General features: G+C 33.8%; 2 protein-coding genes, 1 long non-coding RNA gene and 1 other non-coding gene across 6 annotated transcripts; all 4 read right to left on the bottom strand.

Annotated features, from left to right (window-relative positions):
- Positions 1-80: 80 nt before the first annotated feature.
- On the bottom strand, positions 81-153 carry TRNAF-GAA (transfer RNA phenylalanine (anticodon GAA)). The gene has a single exon. It is a non-coding gene; the product is annotated as a tRNA-Phe (tRNA).
- A 1,421-nt stretch (positions 154-1,574) lies between these two features.
- LOC7460855 (probable disease resistance protein At4g27220) lies at positions 1,575-5,554 on the bottom strand. Of its 3 annotated transcripts, none has more exons than XR_002976819.2 (4): positions 5,372-5,554; positions 5,093-5,198; positions 1,911-4,920; positions 1,575-1,790 (listed from the first exon to the last, which is right to left on the bottom strand). XR_002976819.2 is itself a non-coding variant. In XM_002317490.4 (4 exons), the coding sequence occupies exon 3, from the start codon at positions 4,895-4,897 to the stop codon at positions 2,024-2,026; it is 2,874 nt and encodes a 957-aa protein (XP_002317526.4). In that variant the 5' UTR covers positions 4,898-4,920; positions 5,093-5,198; positions 5,372-5,554; the 3' UTR covers positions 1,575-1,790; positions 1,994-2,023. The 3 variants fall into 3 exon arrangements, 2 of the variants coding, with proteins under 2 accessions (XP_002317526.4, XP_024437228.2); XM_002317490.4 differs by having other exon boundaries at positions 1,994-4,920; XM_024581460.2 differs by having other exon boundaries at positions 1,994-4,920; positions 5,093-5,291.
- Positions 5,555-10,189: 4,635 nt separating this feature from the next.
- On the bottom strand, positions 10,190-14,295 carry LOC7462361 (probable disease resistance protein At4g27220). Its single transcript, XM_002317491.4, has 4 exons — positions 14,166-14,295; positions 13,982-14,014; positions 10,516-13,696; positions 10,190-10,361 (listed from the first exon to the last, which is right to left on the bottom strand). Exon 3 carries the CDS (start codon positions 13,679-13,681, stop codon positions 10,556-10,558), a length of 3,126 nt encoding a protein of 1,041 aa, XP_002317527.4. The 5' UTR covers positions 13,682-13,696; positions 13,982-14,014; positions 14,166-14,295; the 3' UTR covers positions 10,190-10,361; positions 10,516-10,555.
- A 1,425-nt stretch (positions 14,296-15,720) lies between these two features.
- On the bottom strand, positions 15,721-17,848 carry LOC7462362 (uncharacterized). Its single transcript, XR_008056752.1, has 2 exons — positions 17,654-17,848; positions 15,721-17,566 (listed from the first exon to the last, which is right to left on the bottom strand). It is a non-coding gene; the product is annotated as an uncharacterized LOC7462362 (long non-coding RNA).
- Between the last annotated feature and the right edge of the window lie 8,735 nt (positions 17,849-26,583).

Genomic DNA, 26,583 nt, shown 5'->3' on the forward strand with positions numbered 1-26,583 from the left:
TTAGGAAGATAAATCGCACTCCTCGATTAAGAAACAAGCCAAGATAAATCATAAACAGAAGAAAAGAGCGTAAAAAATAATGCGGTGAGCGTGGATCGAACACGCGACCTTCAGATCTTCAGTCTGACGCTCTCCCAACTGAGCTATCCCCGCCTCTTGTTTTCTTCTTCTGATGGATTGTATAAGATTATCATAAAACTACAACCGTCAACTAGTCGTGGGATCAACCGAAGGTCTCCATATCCATCATCTTGACCGTCCAAACTACATTTTCGTTATCATGCTTAATGGCTGTTGCTTACTACTTACTATATTAATAATACCTTCCATTCGGACAAAGAAAAATCAAATACCAGAATTTTAAACTTCTCTTCCTTCCTAGTATCCATCAACCAAACGTACCATAATATACAGACCACCCCGACAATCGTCAACAACAAAACAAAACTATTCTCATGTTCTGTTGGAATAGAATTCATGGGTAAAGCATAGAAAAGAAACCCTGTGATTCCTAAGCTGCCAACCACCTATTTTCGTCTCTTCTACGTTTCTTAGGTCAGCGTAGGCTTGATATTATGGTGTATAATATTTTTTAAAAGTATTTTTTGTTTGAAAATAAATAAAAATAAGTTTTTTTAGATTTTTTATTTATAATATAACACATCAAAACCATTGAAAAAACAAAAAAAATAATTAATTTGATGTCTTTTTATTCTAAATATACTATTAAAATACATACAAACGTAATGTCAAACAACCTTTTATTTATTCTAAATATACTATTAAAATACATACAAATGTAATGTCAAACAACGTTTTAGTTGGCTGCCAGGACATGAAAGGACAAAAAAAAAAAATTTCTCTTGAGAAATTCTGCCTAGAGTATTACTCTAGGTTTACTTTAAACAAAGAGATTGATAAAATTAAATGCAGGACCACCAAAATTTAAAACGATAAACATATCTCCATCTAAGCTTTTTATTTTATAATTACTCCTCTTATCATCTTATCTATTTTTACACGTTTGCGGCGATGCGACAACCATCTTTATAAATCAGGATTTTTGTGTATGGATGAAAAGAGTAAGAAATTCTTGTTATTTATCAATTAAAAAAATTTGAATTTGCCACCTAATATTTTATTCATTAGAAACCGTAATTGATCTAAGAATCTAAATAAAAAGACTGGTTACATATAAAAAGGATTATATTAGTCCTAGTACATTCAATCAAAGATAAACTACATTGTTTATTTTTCTGATTATTACTAAGATATTATTGTGTTTTTCTAATCATTGTTCTGTCTATTGATTAAACGCTTGTCCACACCATCCACACCAGTAAAGTAAACTGCGACTTTCCTTTAACAATCTACACAGATGAGGTGTAATTTTCTTATTTCTGTTTCATAAAATATATGCAGCTGGGAATGTTCTTCTTGCTGTTAACTTTTTCCAATTTGTTGTCTAAATTAATGCACAATTGTAGAGAAAGAAGACTGGGATGCTCATCGCAGAAATGGAAGCATGAAATGAGATGAAATATATTACAGAAAAAAACAAAAGAAATGAAATCTAGGAAAGCCTCCATGAGTGCAGCAACTGAAATTACTTCATAAGTCAAAGTAGTCTTATAATTTCCGGTGAAGGTTCATCACAGTATTTCAAAAAAAAAAAAAGAGTAGAAACGGCATGAAATACAGGAAAATGCACGCTACAATATACCGGTTTCTGAAATAGTAGGTACTCCGTGAAAATCGATCCGGCATCAGCATTCACAGGGTATTGGATCCTGCATGTACAAACGGGGAACAGAAAGGATTTAGAAAATTAGTTGAGAATCCAACTAGGTACCAGTTGAAATATGTGAATCGAAGGACTTTTATACTTAAAAAGTGGGTGAGTGATTTACGTTGAGAGAGAGAGGGGTTAAAGCCATAAAGGGTGGTATGAAAAATATATGAAGAGGACAAGTAAAGGCTAAAAAAAGCTTGCCAGTAAAACTTCTCTTCAAAAACGTTTTTCTTATGTTTCTTCCTTGGTCTTCATCTTCTTCAAGCAGTCTGAGACTCTGGAACCATCACCTAAAACTAAAAAAGGAAGAAGTACATCCTTAGTGTTTGGATGGTCCCACTCCACCGACTCCCACCATTCTTTTGGATCTACATCGATTTCTTCAAGAGATGTGGGGGGACATGGCTGGCCACTGTCAAGCACGGGAAGGCAGATTGGTATCCTCTTTAGCTTCGGACAATCTCTTACTCTGATCTTTTGGAGAGAACCGCAAATCAATTTGGCACTACATATACTTTTCAGTTTTGGCAAATCAACAAAGTTGAGACGTCTTAAGTTTGGGAGATCGAATTCGCTGGAACTGCAGCTACTGCTGCTTTCTTCACCCACAACCCAGTCTACACTTGTTGCTATTATCTCCTCCATTTTGTGACATTCCTCGACTGAAATCAATTCCAGGTTTGCTAGGTTTCGCAGCAAGGCAAGAGGGAACAGCTTTTTCATACTTGAACACCCATAACAATGGAAGTCTTTGAGATGAGAAAATATACCATCAGATGGCAGCGGTAATGGAGTAGAGCAGAACCAAGAAGATGAAAGCAAGCTCTCCATTCTATCACACAGCTGAATTTCAATGCACTCTAGTTCAATTGCACACTGTAATGATAAGACGTCGCATAAACTTCCTGCATCAGTGCATCTCAAAATCACCAGTTCTTGAATGTCACATGGGAAAAATGGAGAACTTCGATTCCAGTTGATATTAAAGTTACATAAACATACTTTTCTACTTCTTCCAGAAAATTCCAACACACGTAAATAGTCTTTGTTATCATTCCATTGTCCTACTAAAAATTTGTATGTACTTAGTGATAGGGTCCCGTCCCAAGATTTGAGATACCCTATGAAGTCAGAGAAACATTTAAAATGGCATTCCAAAGTTTCCAACTTCCTCAAGCATGCTACTTCCTTTCCTTCAACTGTTACTGGAGCATATTGTCCCAGCACCCAATCATCTAGTGCAAAGACTTGCAGGCGATAAAGTTGAGGTAATATTCCAGGAGGAAACTCCTTTTGACTACATCCATTGAGTTTAAGATACCTGAGGTTGGATAGGCATTCCATGTCTTGAGGCACATCTACAAGTGCGGTATCACTGAGATCCAACCTCTTCAGTAGCCTAAGCTTTTTTAATGATGGCACATGCCTTAGCTGCTCACAACCTTTGAGCAATAATGCACTAAGATTCTCCAAATCAGAGAAAGAATCTGGCAATAATTCAATATTTGTCTCGGACAGATCAAGAACCTTGAGCTTGTTCAAATGCTTGAAAAAAGAATACGCAATAAATCTCAAAGTGTAATTATAGGGTAACAATAAGGTTGAAAGATTGGGGCACCTTGGTGAATGGCTAGAAGGAATTTCTTTGAATGTACCATTTATCCAGGACACTCTTGTAAGAACCTCTTTCCACTTATCCACATCTCGTAATTCTTCACCAACCATGATTGGAGAGCTCATTCGCAGGATTTGGCAGGCCATGTCCCTAATCAAGCCATGCATCCTGACAGCTCTATAACCATTATAATCATCACAACTTTCCAACAAACAGACATTTTCAAGTTCATTGAGCATCGTATGACCCTCATCAAATTCTGCTTGCCTGCTATCAATCCCTTCAATTATTCCCTCATCAATCAAATAACCTATCAAGTCCTCCCTACTAATCCCATAATCTTCTGGAAATACCGCACAGTATAAGAAACATTGTTGTTGTGCTAAATCATCTAACTGGTCATAGCTGAACCTCAATGACGGAAATACCTTATCTTTCATGTCCCTAACTTTAGATTTTTTCAATTTCTCCAATGTATTCCTCCACTCATGCAGGTCACTCACACCCCTCATGCTTTCTGCCATTGTAATAATTCCCAAAGGTAAACCAGCACATTTCCTTGTAACAGATTTTGCAATCTGCTCAACTTCTGGAGAGATTACTACATCATGTGTAAATCTCTCTCTAAACAAAGTCCAAGCTTCTTCCCAAGGTAGAGGCTCCACTTTGATTTTTTGCAGGCAGCCCATCCCTCGACAAACTTTTAATGATCTAGTTGTAAGAATCAACTTGCATCCCTTCTCTTGGACATGAATTCCCACCTTCTCTGGATCAAAAGTGTCCCACAGATTGTCCAAAATGAGGAAAGGCTGCCATTTCATTACAAATGCTTCTGAAAGTTCCTGGGCTCTTAGGATCTCGTCGTCTTCATTTGAAAGATGTATACCTAGACATCTAGCAATAAGATTCTGCAATTTATAAATGCTAAAATCTTGAGGTATAGTGATCCAGTAAACATGATGAAAAGTGCCTGATGTTTTTCTAAGTTGATTGTAAACATGTTTCACCAGTGAAGTTTTACCCACACCTCCCATCCCATAAATGCCAATGCGTAAGACTTCATCATTCATTAACCAAGACAAGATGGCATTCTTATTCTCTTCAAATGCTTTACCCGCTAACTCTGAAGAGCTAGTGGGTAACGCATTTTCTCTAGCATCACTTTTGTTGGGAATATGGCCACCAGAAGAGCTAGCTTCTGCAACAGGCTTCACTAATCTTTCTGTCTTGTTATCTACATTAATAAACCAGTCAGCTCTAATTCTACATTTTTTGTTGACACCCTCCATAGCTAGAAAGGCTGCTTCTTGAACATCCTTAGGCACTTCTCTACAAATCGCAGCACCATGCCCTTTAGTACCTGACCAGTGCCATTTGATCCTTGAAATCGAAGTACGAAACGCAAATAGATGCCCGCAGAACTTACACTTCTTCTTACCAACATTATTCTCCTCAACGTAAGCCTGGAATTGATCATCTGATAAAACCATTTTCTCCTTGTACTTTAGTGTCCCTATAACATAAAAAAATGTCAAAACATTCAATAAAATGAAAGTTTAATTAATTGCACCAAATAAAAAACTTGCATAAATTCTTCTGTTTATAAAAATAGAAAAAAATAAATAAGCATGATTACATACAAGATAATTCAAAATAGGACTAGGCAAAGGAAAAAGACTTCGTACCGTGCCGGCCGATAAGGTGGTGTAACTTGGAAGACGTTAATTAGAACAGAAACAGAGGAGCATAGACAGGTTAACTAGCAGCAAACTTCCTCTCTTATCTTCAATCCTGTGTGAGAGAAATAAGGCGGGTTAGAACATGGAATCAAATAGGTCTCTGAAATAATCATAATCTGATCGGATCTTCAACTCCAAACAAAATCTACAAAGCAGGCAGTACTAATTATAGTTGAAAGACAATAAATAAATAAAAAATATGAAACAAATTAGGTTATTGTTTACCTGTACTGATACAGATGTTGTCCAAACTTAAGAGGATGATTTCCAGAACGATCTGATTATAAAATCTGAAAAAAGCAAGGAAGCAAGCACTGCAAATGAAGGGAAAGCGCGAATTGGAAAAGACAGATGTAGGCTGATGTGAAAAGGATGTAGCCCTGGCAGGCAACACAAGCTAAAGGCAATTCTAATTTCAAGCGGATTATTATTATTATTATTATTATTCACCTTCCTAGAAGCTGCCGCCTTGGAAAAAGACTAAATTTAAAATATAAAAAAGATATTTTAAAATTATAATATAGAAAAATATAGAGCCAAACTAATGATTGTTCTTTCGGTTAAACATGTTTTTAAAATAATTTTAAATTATTTTTTATTTAAAAAATATTAAATTAAAATTTTTAAATTTTTTTATAGTTTTGATACATGGATATAAAAAAAAAAATCTAAAAAATATATTTTTGATTAAAATAAACCTTACATTCTATTACTAAATACACACTTAAAAATAAAATAAAAAATATTATAAATTTTTTTTTAAAGGATAAGGAAATTGTGCCCATATAGTCCATTTAATTTAATTTTTTTTTAAATCACTTTATAAGAAGGCGCCCTTTACAAAACCTAAAACGCACCCAACAATAAATTAAAAAAAAAAACCCAAAATTTATCTTTTATCAATAAGATTTTTAAGTTCCCCTTTATATTTTATATTTTATATTTTATATTTTATATTTTATGAAGGTCAACTTCCCCTCATAATATCGATGTTTTTTAATTAACTCTTGAAAAAACAACATTCACATGATTCATTTTAAAATATATATTGATTTTAATAGAAAATTCATTTAAGAAAAAATATATAAAAAATGGAAAGAGTAAGGAAATTTTATCCATAATTTACTTTATTTTATTTTATTTTATAAAAAAATCAAAAGTACTCAATATTATAAAAAAAAATTGTAAGAGCAAGGAAATTAGGTTTCGATGTGCAAAAAATTATTTTTGTTTGAGAAGAAAAAATCAAACGCAGGGATAATGGTGGTAAATGGAAATTTTTTTTATGTGTTTTTACTTTAAATTAATATATTTTAGTGTTTTTAGATTATTTTTTAATATTAAAAATAATTTTAAAAAAATAATAATAAAATATTTTAATATATTATTAAATAAAAAATATTTACTGTTATTAAACTTTTAAAAACTTCGTTGCTTTTGTGCTGGTCGTATTGAAAGAACGGTGATTGAAGAAAAATAAATACTTTGGGTTTGTATGACTGGAGTAAAAACTCAATCTAGCCCCAATGTCTTTTTTAATTACAAATTGATCCCTTTTGATTTTATTGATTTTACCTCAGATTTAATGGACATTCAATAAATTTATCCCTTAAGTTAATTAAGTATTAGTTTGTATTCCTGCGCTGCGCTACATTGTGAGAAACAAATAAACTTTAAACGCAAAACAAAAAATGTCCGAAATTGTTTATTACTGTTATGAAATCTAAAATTACATTTTTGTTTTTTCAATCATTATAATTTTTTTATTATTGTATTTCTTGTTAATTTTATTTAACACATGGTTTTTAACCATTTCTTTTGTTATAAAACAAAGATTTTATTATTGATAATGCAATTTAAAAAAAAAATATGTGATTGAAATCTACAAAAATCATAAATATAATAAAAATATGTTAAAAATATATTTAAAAATTTCAAGAATAAAAAAAAGTATTCGAATTGAATTATTATGAACAATTTATCATTAGTATTTGTATATCATATACATAATATATAATTATTAAAATTCAAATATCATTTTATAATATTATTTATGTATCATGTTAAAAATAAAATGAAGATGAATTTTGTAATTTTGTAATTTTTTTTAGTGCAAAAAAAATCAAGAACTCGTAACGCTTTACACGTGTATTAATTGAGCCACAACACTAAATCATTATAAATAAAATTTAAAAGATATATCACTATGCTTTATTTTCTATATAAACAGTAAAACAAAATAATTATTTTCATACTGTAGATTAATTTTATCCAATCTGCACGTATTTAATGCTTCCATCCAAGATGACAAAATAAGTTGAGAAACGAAATTTTATGGTTTCCCCGTCTCCTTCACTCTTCTCTGGCTTCTGTTGATCCCCATTTACAGCAAAACTGTTCTCCGCTACATGCTGATTTTTTGACTTGCTGGCCTCATCCTCACTCTTAAAGTATCACCATTTCTCCCGTTCTTGACAGCCACGGCATTAAACCTCGAGATATTGATCTAATTCTCAATTGCTCACAGAATTTTCAAAGCTTGAATTGCAGTTGCAATGGAGCACAAAGAAAACCAGCAACATTTTTTATGGAGGCTATTCAATACGGCAGAAGAAAAGGACGTTAGCTGAAGGATCAGATTATAGGAAACTTTTTCTATTTTATCACAGCAAGTCATTATGCTTGTTTTTCATAATTTAATTCATTGCCTCTTCATCTTAGAAAAACTAGCAATTTCTCTATTCATGAGTTGCATTTGGATTTCGACAACAAGAACTGCTACCTCTGCAATTTTGATATAATTTGCACACAGTATTGTCCTTTAAATGTCCTATGATCTATCGCTTTGCTTGCACTTTAGTTGTTGTTTATGACTACCTATATTATCAAACCTTTGATACAAGCTTGGCTGCAATCTTCATTGTCATTGCCCAACAATCTCTTCTTTTCCATGGATGTTGTCTCGCTTCTAATGAAGCATATTGCATCTCCAATTATTTTTTCCATCTATTTATTTCTTTTTTATCTCCATGTGTGTAGGTAGCCTAAAGTGACCGGTGAAGCGCGGACAATTAATTTAATATATACATAAAAGGCATCACACCAAAAACAAAAACAAAAAAAAATTAAAATTTTAATGAAAGGTATTGCCTGTGAACTATTGAAGTTGCAACACATTAAGGATGGTTTTACCAATTTAGTCCATTATACCCTTGTAATATCATTTTTTTCATAAAAACATTGTTCATCCTTTAGTCTTCGCTAGCCTTGGTTTCCACGCTTCGTTGTGGAGTCAAATTATTTTTTTGTACAAAAAATAATGTTTAGGCATTGAAATATGGTTAAAAAATAACATAAAAAACTTATCATGATAAATATGTAACAATGCTAATTATGATTAAGTTAACATAGGATAACAAATGTTTAATTATTATTATTGAAAAAATAAAAACTATGAATTTCATTTGAAGGATAAAATTGAAAACTATAAAAATTTTGACAAGAAGACCAAGGAAAACAATAAGAAATCAAAAGAAGAGATACCAAACTAAAATTACCATTATTATCATTGAGAAAACCAAAATCATAAACTTGATTTGAATGATAAAATTAAAAGTCATAAAAACTTTATCAAAAGGGCAAAGGGGAAAAAACACGAAATTAAAAGTAGAAAGACCGAATACAAAATCATTATATATACAAATTAGAAACCAATGGTTAAATTGAAAACATATAAAACTTTAACAAAATGGAAAATGATAAAAATATACAAATCAAGACTATAGGGACTGGAATTTAAAATACCAATAACACTAAGGACCATATTGTATTTATCAGGGTAGGAGAGAGGAAAAAAAAAAAGGTCACTGACGATAAACTCTTTGGACTAAACACGCCCCCCTATGATGGAAGAGGAGACGACAAGGAATCGAACTATATGGTGGAAACTCATTTTTTACCACTGAGAGACGTTACATGCGTCGCCCAAAAAATGCGACATCTCCCACTCGCTAGCGCAACTTTTTCTAATAAAAAATATTATTTTAATAATAAATTACAACACCATTCCCATACAAACCAACAATTAACAAAAATAATCAGGGCCAAAAGATTCTAATATCCTTGACCCAATGGTACATTTGTACATTTGTAATTCAACTGTATATAAAAAACCTGAAAATAACTATATACCCCTACCCAAAATAATTGATTTATTTACTCTTGAAGGTATTTTTGTTATTTTATTATTCATAAAATATTGTATAGATAAAAATACTATCATATAAATCAATAATGATGAATGACTCGTGTAAAAATATCATAATCTCCCAAAATCAAAAGCAAGCAAGTTTTTTTGCCAAGACTATAAACGTCAAGTGAATAATGAAGTTAGTTGATTTTTTCATGCATTTTAGTGTAATTGTTAGTTGATGTCATTATTATTAGGTAAATGAGTCCAACATTATCATTGTTCTACTTCAAAAAACAATTTCAAGGTTTTTTAGATTAGAATGTATTTTTATTAATTTTTTGAATGTCAAATATTCACAAAATTGTAAAAAATAGAAAATATGTTGCAATGCTTCCAATTTTGTTAGAGACCCTAAAAAACAACATTAATTTATCCGTATAGTTTTAATATAGTTCCTATATTACTAACCTAAAAAAATTTGAAATTATTTTGGAAGTAGATTGGTGTTTCATAACATATATGAATAATTTCAACACAAAATACCAAAATAAATGAAGATTTTAATGGACAGTTTTGGTCAATGGTTAAAGCTTGGTCTTTTGACCTAATGTTGACATCAAACGGAGGCTAACGAAGGGGCAACATTTATCCAAAAGATGATGGCCCAAGAACATAGTCTTTTAATTCTCTTAAATTTTGATTTTTTTTATTTAAAATAATTTTTTATATATTTTTATATCATTTTAATATACTAGTATTAAAAATATTTTTAAAAAAATTAAAATATATATATTTTAATATATTTCTAATTAAAAATACTTTGAATTATTATCATTATCACAAGATACCAAATCTCAATGTGCGACAGTCTCAACATCAATAGTTAAAGTGCAGAAACTATCATTAAATGAGAATAAAAAATACATAAAGATGCTGAGCACATAGCGTTAGCTATCAACTTGGCACCTGCCATTCCAAAAGCTTTCTTCGCAATTCCTCAACGTATTTGAAGAAGCGTGAATCCTAGTCCAAAAGGGGCACAAAGAGACGTGAATATCAGTATAAAATCAAACGAATAGGAGGTAAAAAACAAGAAAATCAACTCATGTCTGAAACATGTAAATCAACAACAGGAGCATTAAAGATTCTTAAGAGATGGAGGAAAAGAGGGGCTTACCAATGGCCAGGCAGTTTATGTAACCTCTCGCTCAACAGCATCAGGGAGGGGGTTGATGGATGTTCTTTGCACTGCACTTGTCCCATTCCACTTGCTCCCACCATTCTTCTGGATACGACGGGATTTTTCGAATTGATTTTAGCAGGGCACGAGAGAATGGTAACCTCTTCAGCTTCAAACAGTAAACAACATCAAGTTCTTGGAGAGAATCACAAATCATTACCCCACTGCAAATGCTTTTTAGCTCCGATAAATTTCTCAATTTTAGTAGCCGCAAATTTGGCAGCCTGAATTCCACACTGGCATCAATGGAACGGCTGCTGCTGTTTCTTTCTTCACCCATAATCCCGCCTTCGTCTTCTTCTTCTGCCGCTATTATCTCCTCCATTTTGTCACAAAATTCTACTTCAATTACTTCGAGGTGTTTGAGGTTCGGTAGCAAGCCAGAAGGAAACAGCTTTTTTATACTTGGACAATTAAACACATCAAATACTCTGAGACAAGAAAAGGTACCAATAGATGGGAATGGTTGTAAAGCAGTTCCTTCTCTGCCGAAGAGGGCAAGTAAGTTCTTCAACCAGTAAAGATGAAGAGTTTCGACGCTTTTAACTATATCAGTGGAAAAGCTGGACAACGTGAACAGGAACTCCACACCATGGCACTCAGAAATTACAAAAGACTTCAGTCCAGTTGCTTGTACGTTGCATAAGTTTCTGGCATCATGGCATTTAGCAATCACCAGTTTCTGTATGCCTTCAGGAAGTGCTAGAAAATCTCCTCTATCGCCAATATTGCAGTTGTATAACCGAACTTCTTTATTTGTGTCTTTCTTTGAGATTGGAGGAAGCATAAAATCTGTAAAGACATTGTCACCTAGCTGTCCTATTTTGATATCGTAAGTGCATAACGGTTGCCTCTCTTCTTGAGATTTAAGATACTTGTTGAAACCAACAAGATCATAGAAATGGCATTTCAAAGATTCCAACTTTCTCAAGCCTGCTACTCCCTCTACTTCAACTGCTCTGAGACCTCCTAAAGACTGGTGCAGGTGGAGGAATTGTAAATTAGAGAGATTAAAAAACATAGTGGCAGAAAATTCCTTGAGTGTAGTCCCGTCGAGATTAAGATACCTCAATTTGAAAAGCGAATCTATACCGTGAGGCACCTCTTCAAGTGGAGCATTACTGAAATTCAGCATCTTCAGTTTCCTGAGCTTTGCTAATGATGGTACATGTCTCAGCTTGTTACAGCCCCTCAGCCATAATCCATCTAGATGCACAAGACCAGAGATGGAACCTGGCAATTCCTTTATAGCAGTAAAAGAGAGGTCAAGAAACTGGAGCAGGCAGAATCGTTTGACAAAAGAATCTGTGATCAATTCCAGTTTGTGATTTCCACATAACAACAAGGTTGCCAGATTGGTACACCTTGGCGAAAGGTTTGGTGGAACTTCCTCGATGTCATTTCTCATTAATGAAACATGCATAAGACCCTCGGTCCATTTCTCCTCATCTGGGAATTCTTTTAATTGAACACCAGCTTTAACCATTGCTCTTGAATTCATAATTTGGAGGGCCATATCCCTAATCAAGTCATGCATCCTGACATATCCATAATCTTCAGTTATAAAGCTCTCCAATAAGCAGGCATTTTCAAGTTTATCAAGCATGAAGTGGCCGTTATCAAATTGGGATTGCCTGCTCCCTCTAGCTTCTATTATTCCCTCAGCAATCAAATACTCTATCAAGTCATTTTTGTTGATCTTGCAATCCTCTGGAAACAACGCACAATATAACAGACATCGTTGCAATGATAAATCATTCAAATGTAAATAACTAAATTCCAATATCGGAAACACATCGAGTTCCATGCTTCCTTTTGTACGTTTCAATCCTTCCAATTCCTGTAATGTTTTCCTCCACGCGTAAACATCTTCCACCCCCCTCATGCTTCTCGCCGTTGTTTTAATCCCGAGTGGAAAACCAGCACATTCACTCGCAAGAAATTTTGCCAAATGTCCCACTTTGATATCAAAATTCCCAAGTTCCTTAGCAAACAAGCTCCAAGCCTCTTCCTCAGAAAGAGGCTCCACATTGACCATGTACTCTGGGCAGCCCATCCATTTACAAACATCTAGTGATCGAGTTGTAAAAATCAACTTGCATTTATTCCCTCTGATAGGAATTCCCACCTTCTCCACATCAAAATGATTCCTCAAATTATCTAATATCAGCACAGATTTTTGTTTTGTTAAAAATGCTTTTGAAAGTTTTGCAGCTCTACTCTTCTCATCTTTTTCATTTGAAAGATCTAAATCAATGTTTTTGGCAATCAGATTCTGCAACTTATAAATGCTAAAATCTTGTGTTACAGTAATCCAATAAATATGATGAAAAGAGTTTGGTATTTTCAGAAGCAGATTATGGATATGCATCACCAGTGTTGTTTTGCCCATCCCTCCCCTTCCACAAACACCAATAGTTAAAACCTGCTCCTTCTTTAACAAAGACCAAATCTCATCCGTATTTCTTTGAAACGCTTGACCCACTAGCTCCGTTGTCAGCAATGCATCTCCTCTAGTCTCATGTAACCCTTCCTGAATCAGATCTCCAGCCATGTCCTCTCTGCTACAATTCAAATCATCGTTCTCCTTTGACAAATCAAATATCTCTTGCCAGTCTTTTTCAATTGATTGACCAACTAGATCCATTCTTGGCAATGCAGTTCCTCCAGTCTCGTGCACATCAGCAACATTCCCTTCAACAGAGCTACCAGTTTCAACAAACTGGATCAATTCTGCAGGACTCTTGCTCTCTACTTCATCCGAGCTTTCAGCTTCCATCAGCACCTCTTCTATATCCCTTGCAAGAATTTCAACTTCATTCTTTTCTTCTAGTGAAGAAGTAGAAAACTTATTAGCTACCTCACTTGGCATGGTTTTAAGTTTCTTTCTTGAGCCATGAATAGCTAAATAGGATGCTTCTTGAATCTCTTTAGGCACTTTTGTACAGATATTAACTCCGCGCCGTTTGACTCCTGCGAAATGTGATTTGATCCTCGATATTGAAGTAGCAACAGCAAATATATACTCGCAAAACATGCACCTCAAAAGACCACCGGTCATCTTCTCCACATAATCCCAAAAGGGATCGTTCGGTCTAACCATTTCTATTGTTGAATCCTTACATGCACAAACTAAATTAATTTTAGAAGAATGGAAGTTATAATTTATTATTTAATTCAAATAAGAATATCGAAAAAGATTAGAAAAAGGAAACAACTAAGTTATAAAGAAGTAGGCGATGATACCAAGTAGCAATTACAGACCAAACAGGAACTCTAGAAATAAGCATACACAGGAAAGAGAAACAAAAACATTTGTGAATTTACATTAACTTCAAGATACAGTAGAAAAACAAAACAAATAAATAGGAGCATTGAATGAACGGAAGACAACACAGCTTACCTTGCCGGTCGGCTTGGTTGATGTGGCTGTTGTCTGAAAAGATGTTGATCAGTTTAGTTTAGTTTAATTAGTTTAGAGCTAATGCAAGAACACAGGCAGCGTCTGAAAAGATGTTGATCAGTTTAGTTTAGTTTAGAGCTAATGCATGAACACAAGCAGCAAAGCCAATTGTAGGATTCTTAACCTTAAGAGAGTCAACGCGATTTGTGGGAAGATGCTTGCAGTTGAAGGGAAGTTGATAAGAAATGAATATAGACCTGCTTTTGTAGTTCTCGTTGGAGCGTGGAAAGGGCGTTTCTTCCGAGTAATTTACACCGGCTCATATTCATATTTAATTTCATTTAAAAAAGTGGTTACAGTTTTTGTCCTCGAATTTCTTATGTTACGAAAAACTTGCCCCATTTCACATTTTTACCATTCTAACACTTTAATAAAAAATTTGTAAAATTAAAACAGGTTATAAAAATATTTAAAAAATAACATAGTTTAAACAAAATTATAATTCTAAATATTAGTTTTGTAACCAGAATAGCAGTTGTTTATTTATAAATCAAAAATGAAATTAATTAACATGTATAAAATTTAATTAAGAAATAAGAAGGGAAATAGGCGGATGGGGTATGAAAAAGAAATGAGAAGGAAATGTGTCTCTATTAAAAAATATTGACGAGACGATTCTAACTATACCATAAAAAACCATCAAACGAGATCATAATTGGTTAATGGTTTTATTTGTAATTAATTAAACCCTAAAATATCTTAACCTAAAATTAATTCTGAATAAAATCACTAACCAATTACGAATTTGATGATCTTTTATGGTGTGGTTAGAATTATTTTGTTGAGATCTTTCTAACAATATTAGATATCTAAAAAACATTATTCCTGATAGCGGGTACAAAACTCATATTCAGAATAGCAATTGTATTTAAACTTTATTATTTTTCAAATATTTTTGTTAGATATGTTATTTTTCCAAAACTTTTAATAAACCATGTCAACTTTTCAAAAACAAATCCAATTCACAAGTCATCCAAGCAGAAAAAAAAAAATTCCAATTCAAAAGTCATCCACGGATAGAATTGCCCTTTTTACGATTATTTTGTAGGTATGTTCAAGATTAAAAAAAAAGAAAGAAAGAAAGAAAGAAAAGCATTGACGAGGACTGAACGAAGAGAAAAATAAAACGAAACGTGAACCGTTGGGCAAGTTAAGTTGTTCTTTCCTTCCGCCGTACGCCATCTCAGTGCACCTCCTTTACACGCAGACATGTCTAAGCACAGATACCACCGAATGAACGCCCAAGACCTGCCCTAAGACTCAAACGAAGGCGTTTGTGCTCTGGTTCATTTTGATTGCGACCTCGTACTGAAATTCTCTCTCTTTTTCTTTATTCAATCACTGAGCTAGACTAGACAGACACCCCTTCAGTTATATTTCATCTGTTTTTCTATTGAATAACATGTGAAATGCACATACTTCCTTGGAAAACATCAAAATATCATCAAATATTGGTAAAAAAAACATTTAAAAAATAACGTCCCCCTGATGTTTATGATTAAATTATCATCAAAATAGTTTCATGACCTTTTGATAACTTTTTGCTATATTTCTGTGAAAAGCATGTGAGCTGTATAGCAGTTAAATCTGATGAAATATAGCAGGAGTATCAGTCAAAACACTTGATGATTATATGACCAGCTCATAAAAGCTAGCATTAACAACACCTGAGGAGGGCGTTAATCAAACATATATGCTGATAGATCACTAGGGCTAAAATATATCAGTTATCGTCACCAATCAGTAATCCATCCATCATAGACAAAACTGCAACTTCGTAACACGCGAATTAACAATTTGACAGAACCCATTCCCCCCACCAGAGAAAAGAAAATGAAAGAAGGAAAGAGAGAGAGAAAACAGAAGCTAAGTTCATGACTGAAGGACTCATGCATCTCTAGTTATCGGAATCCCACAGGTGGTCAGTTAACACGACGGGGGGAAAAGACGCCCTAGTCAAACAAAAGATACAGAGCACTCTGATGAAAAGAAAACAGCTTCAGAAGATGTTCACAAGATTTAAATTTCAGCCTACCAGAGAGGCATTTGTTTCAGCACTGCATACAAGGGCAAACCATGTCCATCATGCCTTGGAGATACAATCTGAGGATTTAACTTTCTGCGATGATGCTAATCCTGCAAGATCAAATTTATCAAAGACGGTGAGGGTTGAGGATTAACATTCTTTTTGCTTCCAGTTCCTGAAGATGGGCTTTTGCAAGGAAAATTCAATGCAAAAAAAAAAATGATGGGAAGGAAGTGCTATAACTATATGATCAGGTAAGGGAAATAAAATTGGAATGTTGATTGAATTTACATGAATCAAGTCTAAGAAGAAGCAGCATGAACTAGCAGGAAGAATAATAAGCATACACAATTTGAAAGATAAATGGAGAACAGTAAAACAAAGTCAGAGTGTCACGGGGTAAGAATCTGGAGAGGGAAAGAGGATACTATGCAGGGGCACCATTTCTAACAACTTTACACGCAATAATCTTGGTAAACCAATGGTTTTTTCTCATTATTTTGACAAGTCTGCAAAATTAAGGAGAATAACAAAAACTTCCAAACAACACAGTTTATGAGCATGGGAACATATGTAGAGTAGAAATCTGATCAACAAATGGAGAGAGGAGGAGCTCAGCATAAATGCAATATTTGGCCCTTGGTCTTCTGTGTTTGTTTAGGCCCTGGTGATAGCCCGTAATCATTAAGGAAAGGTACACAAATGAATTACTTATGAAATGATCACAAATGAGCAAGCAAAGCATCCATTGGCAATTAGAAACATTCACTTCGTACACATTTATGACATGTAAGAAGAAAAGAACAAAAATTGAAGATAAAAATTGAGCAGAAAAGGGTAATGCCTCTTGTAATCTAGAACGCTTACTGAAGTTTACAGGCTCTCCTAAGCCCTAACAAGTGATATGGTAATGTAGTCTTCAAACACAGAAAGAGGGGATCTTCATCTCTTAAGCCCTGGGCTATGAGATAATAAGCATTACAAAAGGGCTATATATCATAAAAGAATTTTCTTTATAACTAAAATATGATATGCAAAGATGACACTGATATGACACCAACCAATATCCCGCATGAAAATAGAACCAGAAAAACTTCAATCACTGTGGCGAGGACCCGGACTGCTAACGGCAACCTCTACAATGAAGAAAAAAGTTACACAGAAATGCATGAGATGATGCAAAAAGAAAAATGACTTAAAATCAGACCACAGAGGAGAAGACAGGAAATTTTTTAGCTCACTCCAAAACATTGTTGCAAAGAAGCTAGTTGAGTTCAACGATAACCAAAACCGAATTTACATCACATGTCAAATCTTCAAGATAGCTAAACCTTCCATCATACCCATTTCATCAACTCAAGAAAAAGAAGAGGCAAATACAAACAAAACCAAATTCCAACAAACAAATTTCAAGCCAACTCGCTATAGCACTGGCAAATCAATCACAGATGCAACCCAGCAAAAAGCAACTCCAATTCCTTATCTTGTGAGCCGGTCCTCTAACAAAATCCAAGATAATGGTTAATCTTTACAGATAAATTATCATCTTTTTTTTTTTATTTATCAAAATTGCTATATTTTGATACCTGAATGGACACAAGTTGAAGAATTTCATTAAAGAACCAGCAAACGATGAGAAACAGAACTGCTGGGTGCAGGAAGTTGATTCATCCTCTTAATTTCTTGATGAACTGCCGCTGTCTTCTCTTCATTACCCATATGGTTCCATCTAACTGAACAACTGTTGATATCGAAAGGGCAAGCCGATCCACGTATCGGGTAGTTTTATTTAAAAAATATAAGCTGAACATCCTATTTATACTAAGTCAATATTTTCTAAATTATTGCATTTCCTAAATTAAATAAAAAATAAATAAAAACAATTTGGAGTAAAATATTTTTCTAAACTAAATAAAAAATAATCAAGACTAAAAAAATAAAACACAAGAAAATAGCAAGCAAAGAAAAATGCAATTGACATAAAAGAAATTACACTATAATCCTAATTTATATTTTGTTTCTGAATAATTATATCTAATTTTATATATGTTTTTAAAAGGTTTGTAAGCCTTTAAATAGCCCACTTTTACAAGAAAAAAAAACTAGAATTCTAAATAAAAAGGAAATAACATAAAATCTAAAATTAAGTTCAAAATATAAAAATAAAAGGAAAAAATAATGAAATTGACTCTAAACAATATATTCGAGGTCTTTCAGAGCTTAGCTAATTAGAATCGATCATTTTTTATAAAAAATGAATCTAAAAATTATCTAGTAAAATTTAAGTTTATCCAACAATAAAATTATTATGAGATTTTCTTGTCAAGTTATTTATATAGTGCAAGCAAACGTCTTATCAAGTTTAGTTCTATCCTATTATCCTATTAGTCCATAAATGAGTATGATATGCTTTCTATATAATTTATTAGTGGTAAATCTACGACTCACTATTTAGAACTATTGTACTCTAATGATCCATTTACATCAATTTTCTATTATGATTTCGTACGAACATTGCATGATCTAAAATCAAGCATGGCAAGTGAATCCACTAACCCATCTTTATGGGATCTTGATCAGGCCAAATTAGTGAGAAAACTTGAAATTAAAAAAAAATCTTCATTTCAAGCTTTTGCTTATAAAAAAAAGTTGTTTCACAGGGGTTTTTCTATATAAAAAAAAAACTTTATGCTGACCCATGACTTAGGTCAAGTCGACCCTAGGTTAAGTTTCTTAACCATGGGCCATTGTTGTCCTTATCTCATAATTAAAAAACAAAACATAAACCCCACCGGCTTTTCACTGTGGAGCAAGACTCCATGCATTATGGATTGCTAAAGTACAATGATAATTTTTCCCTCCATGTTTGTAAGGAAAGGGATGAGTTTTTTGTTTTTTTTTTAAGGGGGGGATAGTCCTTTTCACGGGATTCAATTAGAATTATCAATTTGTTCGAGAGTAAGTTGGCTTCTTCATATTTTTATTGAATATTTAAATTATTAATCTACCCTTTAAAAACAAAAAAAAAATTTAACTGGGAGGCATGGGGCGTTTTTTGTTTTTTAATTATTTAGAACAATATAATTAATTAAATACTCTTGCAATTTTGTTTTTCTTTTGCTCGGGTCTAGTGATGTTTTTGTTATTTCCTTTTGGTTTATTTATAATTGTCAATTAGAGTTAGGGGTGATTGGGTCTTTTGATATCTATAAAATTATTTAAAAATAAAAGGTTGTTGAGGCATGCACCGCATGCACCTTTTGCAGCGATGTTTGAAGTGGTGTATCAAAAGCTTTCTAGTGGGTGGCGCGCATGATAATGGAGGACATACGGTGTGGCTCCGGTAGATTTTTTTTTCCTCCTCCCCCTTTTCTCTCTTCTCTCTTAGGCAAAGTACACAAGCTTCATTTCATTTGTTTTATTCATACAATGTAGTTTTGATTCTTTTGATTTCCATCTATTTTTTTTTATATCTTTTTTAGGTTAATTCTTGTTTTTAATTTTGTCCCTATCATTTGATTTCATTTAGTTTTCATTTTAAATTTGATCTTTATTCTTTTAATTTTTATCTATTTTGTTTTTTTATCTTCTGTAATTATTATTTTTTTAATTTCATCCCTCATCATTTAATTTCATTTAGTTTTTATTTTAAATTTAGTTCTCATTCTTTTAATTTCTATTTATTTCATTTTTAGCCTTTTTCTAATTTTTTTTTTTCAATTTCATCCATAAACATTAGAAATTGCAATTTAATCCAAACCCAATAGATATCGCCTTATCTTGCCTCGAACGGGTTGGGCTTTTTATGGTTACCTTACCCAATGAGTAATGAATAGGGTATAAATATTATCAAAACATACTTGAAACTCACTCGAACCTAAGCTAAAATATATATTTATATTATATAAATATATTTGTAGAACATTTTGATTTTTTAAAAACAATATGATACATACATATCTTGATTTTGACATAAAACACATATATATGTATAATATTTATTATTTTATAGTTTAATAATTTGATACACACATTACACATACACACTCTTCAAATTTATTTATTATTTAATAATAAACTTTTGTTATATAATAAATATTAGTATGGATAAATAATTTCATCTCATGATGTTAGGAATGACAGTTTAATATGAACTCGATGAATACCAACCCAAATAGGTCAGTATTTCTTCTATGGTTACTTTACTTAACATTGGATTGTTTAATAATTAAGCTTTCAATTTTCTTATGACGGGGTTACCCTGATGCCACAGCTAGATCGTAGATTTTGCATGTTAACCTAAATGGATTCGGGTCATTTTTTTAACCATTTTTTATTTGCCACTTTTTTTCATGTTATCAAAATTATATAGACTTATTGACTTAGCTCAAGTCAATAACCTATATCTTGGTTTTTTTGTTTGAGAACACTTATGTTGTCTTGGCTTCCCTTTTTTACGATGGAAAAAAATTAGATCAGCCCGCGATGTAGCGCGAGCCACCCATCTAGTACTTACAATTCTTAATTTGGCCTTGTAATTTTAACTTTTCATCATATTTACCACTATGATTTTAGGTTTTGGTTATATTTTTTTTCTATGGTTTCGCTTTTGGTTTGATCATTATACCATTTTTTATCATATTTGTAAATATAAAAATAAATATAACTATTAAAAAATAAATCATAGATAACTATTGGGTCCTGCTAGCAGAAGGACCCAACGCTTCTTTCCTTATCACCAGCACCCTTTGAAACTCGCCTTACAATCCTTCCTCTAGCAAAATCTCACATGACTCTCTAACTTTCCTCACCAAAGAGTAAGAAATTGAATCGCGTCCATGCGTGCTAGGATAAAAGCAAAGTAGTGATGATCATGCAAAGATTCTTAATAGGTATAATTAGAGGCTAGAGCATTAGGCATTTCATCGAGTAAGCGGTTTGACTACTGGAGCTTTTGGAGTGAAGAAGGAGGCACCGAACATAGCAGAAATGTCTCGAAGAGACTGGAGAGGGCCGCTTTTTTTTTTAGCTTAGACTAAGGGCATCGATTCCTAGTACTATAACAAAAATTGCCCTTAACACGCAAATGAAAGCCCTCATAACACTGTAGCTCGCTAACTTTATAAAGGATGAAACATGACCCAACGTTATTGGGCCCTGCTGATCAGCTGGACCTAACAGCCTTGGGTTTGGCCGCGGAGCCGGACCTAGTAGCGCCGCCAGACCCAACAATATTTTTTGACTAAAAAACACAAAAGACAACGTTTTCTAACGCTACAGCGTCAGACCTAGCAGCACTTTTTGACTAAAATACACAAAAAACAATGCCCTCTAGTGCTACAGTGTCATCCACAGTGCAAACACTCTATGTCTACTATGTGGTCCACAATGCAATGAGTCCATATCCACAGTCCATGCAATGTTTTTCTCATGCCTTTTAAAGTATAATATAATATGTCAAAGTGGCATTTTTATGAGTAAATGAAAGATTTTTTTTTTAGATTTCCTAACATGTGCTTGACATAAAAATAAAAATAAAAATAAAATTGGGTTATTTTTTATTTTTAAAATCAATAAAAAAAATTAGAGGCTTTTAAACATTCAAGTCTTTTAAAATTAAGGTAATCCTAATGTTATTTTCCCTAGTTTTCTATTGAAGAGTTTATTATTATTATTATTATTATTATTATTGAACGAAAAATAAAATAAAAGTAATTTTAATAGACCGCAATTTATGATGATTTTTTTGTAATTGTATTTAATTAGGGTTGGTGTACTAACAAATTCTCTCCCAGTATTACAATTTTTTTTTTTTAATTTCTAGCTTTTTAACATGTTTTTTAAGACCACACATTAGATATAAAAAAATAAAAACATTACAATAACAAACCGTGTCAAGAATAATTTTTACAAGCAAACTAAAACAAAGAAAGTTCATTATTTTTATTAAAAAAGTAAAACAATAATAATAAAAAAAACAAAGATTAAAAAAAAAATCCACTGAACCAACTAATGCGATTATTTTGACCAAGGGTTGGGCATGACACTTTAAGGTCAAAATATTTTGTAATTGCGCAATAGTTTTTTAGCAAATCCAATGGAATCAACATATGTTATCTAACTAATAATTGATGCATATCATCTTTGTCACACCCGACTCTATCGTCAGTGAATAAACAAATCAAATAAATTTATTTTTTACGCATCCACATTTTTTTATGTAACTAAATAAAAGTAAAATACAATAAAATAAAATAAATTTTCATCAGTATCTTTATTCCTGACTCTGGCGTCAGTGAATAAACCAATAAATTTACTTTATTTTATTTTATTTTTTACATGCATATTTTTTATTTTTATGTAATTTAAATAAAATACAATGAAATAAATTTGAATCAATATTTTTTATTCTGACTCTGGCGTCAATGAATAAAAACAATAAATTCATATTTATTTTTTTATTTATACATACACACATCTTTTTTTTTTTTGGAAGTAAAAAAACATTGCACGACATATTTTCATTTAACAGTAATAATTCATAGATTGAGCACATCTACAAAAAATACAAGCACAAAGAAAAAGAATCAAATAAAGTGTGAGGGGCCCACAAATGAATCAACAAAGACCCCTAAATATTTTTGGAATTTTCTAATATTGAAAAGGGGCTCGTTTGGCCAAACGTCAAACTAGAATGGGCATAAAAATTATGGCCAAGGCATAAGGGTGTGTTTTGCCAAACACACCCTTAGCAAACACACTTATAGGCCGGATCTAGCCATGCGTGAAAGGTTCACGCATGCATGCAACAGTAACCAGTTAATTATTTTAGCAAGCAAGGAAGGAAACTTACCTAGACATGCGGCTGCTGGAGGTGAAGTCGAGGGAGACTGGGCTAAAAAAAACGGTTGAGGGGGGCGGCGGCTAGTATAGGGTTCGCCGCCCCCTTCTTTTTTTATGTTTCTCTCTTTTAGGGTTTCTGATAATGGCCTCCTCTAGGGTCTCCTCCTTTTTTGTGTGTGTCGTTTAGGGTTCCTCTCTAATCGTCCTCCCTCTTTTTCATACCCTGAGATCTGTATTTATAGTGTCAGAGTCCCTTTGCGTGTGAGAAACCAAGTTTCAATCAAACTCATTCTCTTCTTTGAAGTTTGAATTTGATTAAGAATCAAATTTGAAAGCGGATAACTATCCTTATCTTAAAGACAAGGATTATCTCGAAGATAAAGATTATCTTGAAGATATGGATTATCTTGAAGATAAAGATAGAATGACAAAAGCACATTGTAGTCCTTAATTTTCACGGAAGTTGACAAATCACACTTTTCATCGAAATAAATCTCTGATCTTTTAATTTTTCATTTTAAACCCTGTAAAAATTAAATTAAAAGTCAAAGGGCCAAAATTGGGTTATGACAGTTGCCCCCTCTTTATAATATTTACGATGCAAAGATATTGAAAATTTTCATTTTCTTTAGCTTTGTGTAGTAAATTTATAAAGAAAAGTAGATACAGAAAGAATTTCTTTTATTAGAGTCTTGAAAACTTTGAAAACAGTAGATTGACATATGACTTTTACAGAGAGAACAAGTTATTTGGAAGACGACCCATTTTTTTGTTTTTTGTTTTTTTTTTTGCTTTTTTTTTTAAATGGATCAAATTATTTTGGGCAACCTGCCCAATGATAAAAGAAACACGAAGAATTTCGTGAGTGGTCTAATTGTTCCAGGCGACCTACCCAATGATTGAAAAATACGAGGATTTTTTTTTTTGTGATGGTATATTGTAATGGGTTACCGGCCCAAATGGTCACATTGTAATGAGTTACCTGCCCAGTATAGGATGGTATATTGTAATGGGTTACCGACCCAGATGGTCACATTGTAATGGGTCACCTGCCCAGTATAGGATGGTATATTGTAATGGGTTACCGGCCCAAATGGTCACATTGTAATGAGTTACCTGCCCAGTATAGGATGGTATATTGTAATGGGTTACCGCCCAGATGGTCACATTGTAATGGGTCACCTGCCCAGTATAGGATGGTATATTGTAATGGGTTACCGGCCCAAATGGTCACATTGTAATGGGTTACCTGCCCAGTATAGGATGGTATATTGTAATGGTTTACCTGCCCAGTTGGTCACATTGTAATGGGTTACCTGCCCAGATGGTCACATTGTAATGGGTTACCTGCCCAGTGGAAAAATACGAGGATTTTTCAGATGGTCACATTGTAATGGGTTACCTGCCCAGATGGTCACATTGTAATGGGTTACCTACCCAGTGGAAAAATACGAGGATTTTTTTTTAAGACATGATAGGGCTCGAAGGCGCATTATTCAATAGATGGAAGCTCGGAGGAAATGAGGGCTCAAAGGCGCACTTAAAAGGAGGTAGGATAGGAAATGCACTACCTTTGATGGTCGAGGGCTCGAAGGCGCTCTCAAAATGGAGATAAGACGAGGGCTCGAAGGCGCGCTCGAATGGAGATAAGACGAGGGCTCGAAAGCGCGCTCGAATGTAGATAAGACGAGGGCTTGAAGGCGCGCTCGAATGGAGAGAACACGAGGGCTCGAAGGCGCGCTCGAATGTAGATAAGACGAGGGCTCGAAGGCGCGCTCGAAGGCGCGCTCGAATGGAGGTAGGATAGGAAATGCACTACCTTTGATGGTCGAGGGCTCGAAGGCGCGCTCGAAAAGGAGATAAGACGAGGGCTCGAAGGCGCGCTCAAATGGAGATAAGACGAGGGCTCGAAGGCACGCTCGAATGGAGATAAGATGAGGGCTCAAATGCGCGCTCGAATAGGGATAAGACGAGGGCTCGAAGGCGCGCTCGAATGGAGGTAGGATAGGAAATGCACTACCTTTGATGGTCGAGGGCTCAAAGGCGCGCTCGAAAAGAAACAAGACGAGGGCTCGAAGGTACGCTCGAATGGGGATAAGACGAGGGCTCGAAGGCGCGCTCGAATGGAGAATGAAAGGTGGTGGGAAAATACAGATATTTTTCAGGTGGCCTAATTTTCATGGGCGGCCTGCCCAGGTTGAAAAATTCTCAAAAGTGAAAATTTTTCAAAAGTTATTTCAATGTTCTCCATTTCAAGTTGGCCTTCCGCTTAATGGATTCTGTTAGAATTTTCTCTAATAAAATTTACAACACTCATTGTCCAATGTCTCAAAGTTTAAATGATATGCATGCATCTTTACCTGATTTGAAATATAGGCCCCCCATTTCTTCTTAGTCTTCTCGTTGCTTGGTTGGTGAGATCTTGCTATCTCATTTGAGTCATCTTTATCGTTTGGCTTTCTAGCCCACTCGAGTTGGCCCATGTAAGTTTATTTCCAGATTTGTTTACATAACTCAGCTTTTGCGGTGCCCATCGTGACCCACTTGCTTGCTAGAGATTTTTTAATCTCGTCAAATAATTTGAGAGGATTATTCATTACCCCTCGTCTCACCGCTAAAAACATTCAGTATCACTTGCTGAAAGGATCGAGCTGTCTTTTATAAACCAAAATGCCCCCTTGTCTTGTTGTAAGGGATGATAGATTTTCCTTAAACACTGTTGTTACCCATTTTTTTAGCCATACATGCTAATGGAGACCTCTTTCTACCAACCAGATTGCTGCCAGTTTCTGTTTTTTAAAATAATTTTATCTCACTCCGAATCCTTCATTAAAGTCGTAGTCCTGGACGTATAGATGAATTTGGGCTTTCAAATTGCCTGATTTCGATATCAGGAGCTCAAGATATTCCTGTTTGAATATCTGATGAAAATTCTGCCGCGAGCAGGATTCTGACCAGAGTTGCACTAAAAACTCTGTTTCCATCATGATTTTTCTGGTTTTTATTCTTAGGTTATACTCTCAATCATATCGGCATGCTCGGCATTCGTCAGTTTTTGAATCAGATCAGGAAACCATTTTTTTTACCAACCAGATTGCGGCCCGATTCTGTTCTGTAAAACGATTTTATCTCACCTTAAATTCTTCGTGAAAGTTGTAGTCCTACACGTATAGATGAATTTGAGTTTTTGAATCGCTTGATTTCGATATCAGAAGCTCAAGATATTCACGTTTGAATATCTAATGAGGAAGTGAAAATTCTGCCGTGAAAATTCTGCCGCAAAAAAATAAATTCTGCCGCAAACATTTTCTGCTGCAGGAAGGATTTTTCCCCCCAAGTCTGCAGGACTGAATTGAAAAAAATACTGAAGTAAGGGAGTTAATTGCATATATAAATTGGAAGAAACTTGGCTGGGTTTTGGAGAAATGGAAAACGGGGATAGGATCCAGAAATGGAAATGCTGCCAAGAGGGGTTGCATTTCTGCTGTAACGAAAAAACGACATCGTCTCCCTTTCATTAATTCTCTACAGCTAGACGGCGCCGTATGAGAACAACCCCTTTGCTGGAAATATAATTAGCATGGCACTGTACCCCGTCTGATTCCTTTCCCTCCTCTGCAACCTTTTGCTGCTGTTTTTTGAAATCTTTCGTCCTTGCATCCTGCAACCTGCT

This window comes from Populus trichocarpa, chromosome 11 (assembly GCF_000002775.5).
Source record: "Populus trichocarpa isolate Nisqually-1 chromosome 11, P.trichocarpa_v4.1, whole genome shotgun sequence".
NCBI classification, from domain to species: domain Eukaryota; kingdom Viridiplantae; phylum Streptophyta; class Magnoliopsida; order Malpighiales; family Salicaceae; genus Populus; species Populus trichocarpa.

Excerpts from the sequence above, each read along its gene's own strand:
- LOC7462361 (XM_002317491.4), bottom strand. The coding sequence starts at position 13,681 with ATGGTTAGACCGAACGATCCCTTTTGGGATTATGTGGAGAAGATGACC.
- LOC7460855 (XM_002317490.4), bottom strand. The coding sequence starts at position 4,897 with ATGGTTTTATCAGATGATCAATTCCAGGCTTACGTTGAGGAGAATAAT.